At 46.4% G+C, this 5,262-nt stretch overlaps 1 protein-coding gene across 1 annotated transcript in view; it reads right to left on the bottom strand.

The window, feature by feature from the left end:
* Positions 1-5,262, bottom strand: part of vwa8 (von Willebrand factor A domain containing 8) — a 65,048-nt gene that overhangs the window by 6,046 nt on the left and 53,740 nt on the right. The window contains exon 40 of the mRNA XM_022767321.1: positions 1,185-1,293. Within this exon, the coding sequence (XP_022623042.1) occupies positions 1,185-1,293 (109 nt within the window). The remainder of the gene's footprint in view (positions 1-1,184; positions 1,294-5,262) is intronic.

Genomic DNA, 5,262 nt, shown 5'->3' on the forward strand with positions numbered 1-5,262 from the left:
AAAAAAAAAAGGGGGGGGGGGGGGGGGGCTGCTGGGGTCTGGAGAGGAAGAACAACATCACTTTCTCCTGTCTTCAGTTTGCTCCCTGAGGACGGAGCGAGAGATGTAACACACTCCACCCTCAGACACAACACAGGTCACGTGACTTTACATCACATTATTTCTTAAATTCACTTTTTAAAGAGTTCTTGCATGTAACATAATACTCCAGTCTTTTATATCACAGTTTTCAGAACAGTCTCAGCTCTTTCTATATAATAAATCAGTGATGAAAACACTGATGTGGTGCAGGAACTAATGAACCTTTATTGAAAGCTTGCCAGCTACAGTTAGGTGTGTGTGTGTGTGTGTGTGTGTGTGTGTGTGTGTGTGTGTCTCTTAAATCACTCCTCAGGTATGATAAGAATAACATGACTTCACAGCGTCACGCCTGCTGTGGTTGGTTTAATCTCCATCGTCTTTACAGCGGGAAAAAGCCCCGAGGACAAATACAAACAATAACCAACGTTCACGTTCAAAGGCAGCGCTGGCATGGCTGCAAACACCTGGATGGAAAACACAAACACACAAACACACACACACAAACACACACACACTCAGCATATACAAACAGAGCTCCACACCTGGACAGGAGAATAATAGAGCAAGGCTTAGTGTGGTTGCTCTGTAATCACTGCTGCATGATTTTCCTCTAGTCACAAACACACGCACACACACACACACACACACACACACACACACACACACACACACACACACACACACACACACACACACACACACACACACACACCATCTTGGATGCACATTTCCCCTCAGACGCTCGAACAAAGGGAGGAAAGTTGAAACCAAAATACTGAAATAGAGACAATATCACATCCTGGATTTTTAACCACCCCTCTCAACACTCCGGCTTTTCATTCACTCAACCAATCACAGCGCTCCTGAGGGACAGCGCCCCCTCCTTCCTGCCCCAACATCACGTGTAGGGTTGTATGAGGCCTACTGTACGGACCTTATGACCCCACGGCTTTTGTTTCCTGACTGACACCTGGACTCAAACGACAGTGCGGTTGGATCACGTCCCAAATGCCTCGTGGCACAGTGTTGATGAGGGAGTCTTCAGTAAAACAAGGAGGCGTGTGTAAAGTGCGAGGTGTGATGTCAGGCGGCGTGAGGCTGACCTGTAAGCTGTCCAGGATGATGCGTAGCGACTGAACCTGTCTCCTCACGGCGGCGGAGAAGCGCTCGTACGTGGTGGCGTCATATTCGCTCATGTCGATCTCCTTCAACCTGAGGAGGAAGGACGAAGAGGAGAGAGAGACGGTGTAACATCTGTGACTGCATTTCATATGTTTTAGATTGTTCAACTTCACAGTGTTTAAAGGCCCCATATTGTATTGATTATTTATTTATTATTATTGATTATTATCACTTTTAATTATAGATCAGGTCTAGCTTCTATATTAATACTGTGAAAGTATCAAAGCCTCAGTCCACAGAGAAATGCACACAGCCTGTATTCAGAAACTGAGCCTTAAAACCAGCCGTCAGGACTTCTGGAACTTTGTGATGTCACAACAAAGCAGTCAGCAAGCCCCGCCCACCTGGACCCACCATCCAAACCTTTACAGGATTTGGTTTCTCTGAGTGTTTTTACCTGAAATCTGCTTTATTTTTATTGGATCAGTCAGAAAACAGTCAGCCAATCAGAAGAGAGGCTCAGAGCCTCCTCTCTTCTGATTGGCTCACAGACCTGTTGTTACTAGAGCTCCAGAGAGAAGCCTGAGAGAGGAGATGTAAAACTACACTGAGATGGTTTTTATATCCTCTGATGGATCAACACTTCAAATAAAACACAGAAGAAGAAGAAACATGGAGCTTTAGAATAAAAGTTGCATTTTGTTTTGGTAAATTTGAAGCTACTTCCTGTTGCTGCCAGGTAAAGAGAGAAGGAGTGAAAACAGAGACAGAAATCTTCTCATGAGCTCAGGACACCTGTAGAAAAACTGACACAGGGGTCAGTGTTGTTCAATGTGGAGCGCTTCTTTTTTCTTGCGTGTGTGTGTGTGTGTGTGTGTGTGTGTTCCCCCCAAAACACACCTGTGGACATGACAAGACAGGTGGGCTGAGCCAAATTTATCAGTATAATCCCACCGTGCAGGTACTTAAGCATCTCACACACAGACACAGAATCCTCCTCGGGTGTGTTAGGAGGTCTCACCTCCACCATGAGACTGTGGCAGGTGGGGGAGGTGGGGGAGGTGGGGCAAATCTCTGCCAGGTGTTTGAAACTTTTGGTGACAACCAGACCGTGACCACCACAGAGATACAGAGCAGTGACTTCAAAACGCAGGAACTGGAGGATGGTGGAGAGGCTCAGGCTGTGTGTGAGTGTGTGTGTGTGTGTGTGTGTGGTTGCATGAGAACAGAGTCAGACAGACATATCGTGTAGACTGCGCAGGCATCAGCCATGCAATCAAAAACATCGCACACACGCACACACACACACGCACACACACACACACAAACACGCGCATGCGAAAGCACACACACACACACACACACACACACACACACACACACACACACACACACACACACACACACACACACACACACACACACACACAGTCAGTCACATCAGAGCTCCATCACCAACACCTGGGATCTTGGTTTAAAAATAAATTCAATAAAAGGAAATAAATGAGCAGAATGAACCAATGAGGAGCCAGTAACTGCTACAACAATAAATACAACTAAAACAAACAAAAAGTCAAATGCTGAAAGACAAAAAGAGCCAGAGAGTTTATTTGCTGGTCTGTAGTAGACTCTGAGCTGAGAGCTGAGGGCTGGTGTGTTTTTGGCAGCAGCAGTGACTGGCAGCTTTAATAGACCTCCATATTACAGTGTAGCAGCACATTAAAAAAACCTGGTGTATTTCCCATAAGCTGCGGCTCCACGGGTCGAGCTAACGTTGCACTCTGTTGCAGAGACGTGGGGAAACATAACGGCCGCTCCGAGCTGTGACCGTCTGCGGTTACTCGTGGTCAGATTCAGAGAAAAGAGTCTGAAACCATTCATGTAAAAACCATGTTTGTTTGGAAAGCTGAAGGAGGTTCACACAGTCAGCAGTGAGTGCGACATGTAGAGCCACAGTGTCCAGGTACAGCAGTTACCTGCTGCCTTTGGATTCACTGATCTCACTCCGTTGCAGTCGTTTCAATATGAAATGAACGTTTGTACATTTAGATGTTTTACCTGTACTTATGACGAAGTATATATACGTTAGTGTATTCTCACTAAGAGCTGTGGGAAACTCAGGGTGGACAGGTCCCTGAACCTGTCTGTCTCTGGACTGTGGGAGGAACCTGAAGCAGCCAGAGGAAGCAGAGCAGAGGAAAACATCTGCAAGCATCACACTTCATCTTGGTGAAAGGACATAACACCAGGTGAAAAACAGGACTCTGTCTCTTCCTCTCCATTCACACACATCATGAGCAGAACAGCAGAGGCTTCTCCACACATTCCTGTGTGTGTGTGTGTGTGTGTGTGTGTGTGTGGTGAGCAGACACTCTGGCCAGTGGCCGTAGCTATTTCCTTTAAATTCCTGAACCTTGACATAAACAGGAGAGTGAGCGACAGAGAGAGAGAGAGAGAGAGAGAGACAGAGACAGAGAGAGAGAGACAGAGAGAGAGAGAGAGGGAGAGACAGAGACAGAGAGAGACAGAGAGAGAGAGAGGGAGAGAGAGAGAGGGAGAGAGACAGAGAGACAGAGACAGAGACAGAGAGAGAGAGAGAGAGAGGGAGAGAGAGAGAGGGAGAGAGACAGAGAGACAGAGACAGAGACAGAGAGAGAGAGAGAGGGAGAGAGACAGAGAGACAGAGACAGAGACAGAGACAGAGAGAGAGAGAGACAGAGACAGAGAGAGAGAGAGGGAGAGAGAGAGAGAGAGACAGAGAGAGAGACAGAGAGAGAGTCTGTTTTCACTTCCCACACAACAACCACAGAAACCAGAAGTGGGCGTGGACAGTAACAACAAACAGTAGCTGTCAGTGTGTCTCTACCAGAGATTAGTTCATATCAGAGGAACAACATGGTTTTTACTTGTTGGTTCATCACAAACCTCACACTTCCCGCTCATCGTGGTTACCGTGGTTACTTGTTGGTGAATGAAACTGTTTTATGAGCTTTTTTGTATCATATTGTATTTCCCTGAATGAACACGTTTCCTTCACGTCTGCAGAATATGATTAATAAGCCGCGGCTCGTCAGCGCTTCATTACAGTCTGTTCCTGCGACACTTCTTACTTTGATCAGAAGACTTTAGATAATCAACATGTGATGCTCATTACTCTGCCACACACTGTGGAACTGGAATACAACAAAACAAGGCTGAAAGTTTACGACAGATCACGACAAGAGTTCTTCTTTACTGGTGTCTTTGATGTAATGACTCGCAGCATGGAGTCTTGAAGGTCTTGAAGTGAGGGAGTTCTTGGTTTCCTGGTCACAGTATATTTACACGTATTCATCTGTCAGAGACTTACAGTGAGGGACATCTGCACAGCCTCAGAGCAGCAGGACGCCTTGGTTCAAGTATGAACCACTACATCTGTTTAATAAGTGAGGTCAGAGGTCAGTGTGTGTGTGTGTGTGTGTGTAGGCATACCTGAGCCTGTTTTTGCTTGTGTGTGTGTTTTCAAGGGTTTATGGACGGATGATAGTTTGATTGATGTTTAACCTACAGCTAAGTAAACAAAGGATTTGAACGCATCACAGAATGACAAGGGATGGAAAAATCCTGACAGAGCCTGTGATATGAAAAAATCTGTAGGTAGTCTGAGTGTGTGTGTGTGTGTGTGTGTGTGTGTGTTCAAATACATGACATCTACTTTGAAGCAGGGTATCAGCATGTAGCTACAAGATTTTCTCTGGGCTTAGTTTGACTCTGATAGACAGGGAGGGGGGAGGAGGGGGGAGGAGAGGGAGGGAGGGGGGAGGAGAGGGGAGAGGGTGTCAAAGAAGAAGTTTAGAGAAGCAAGGGTGACATGGGTGAAGACAGAGGGAAGAAGAGACAAATAAAGAGAGAGGACAGTCGGAGGTTGTCCTCTTGGTGTGAAAGCAGCCAGTGTATGAGGGACTGGTGGGGGGGGGGGGGTAAAGAGAACGAGTCTGTTTGAAGTGAAAACGAACAGAGACGGCCTTCATGGTGGAGCTGCCACACACACACACACACACACACACACACACACACACA

The sequence above is a fragment of the Seriola dumerili genome, unplaced genomic scaffold (genome assembly GCF_002260705.1).
Source record: "Seriola dumerili isolate Sdu_G_001 unplaced genomic scaffold, Sdu_1.0 BDQW01001125.1, whole genome shotgun sequence".
In the NCBI taxonomy this organism is placed as follows: domain Eukaryota; kingdom Metazoa; phylum Chordata; class Actinopteri; order Carangiformes; family Carangidae; genus Seriola; species Seriola dumerili.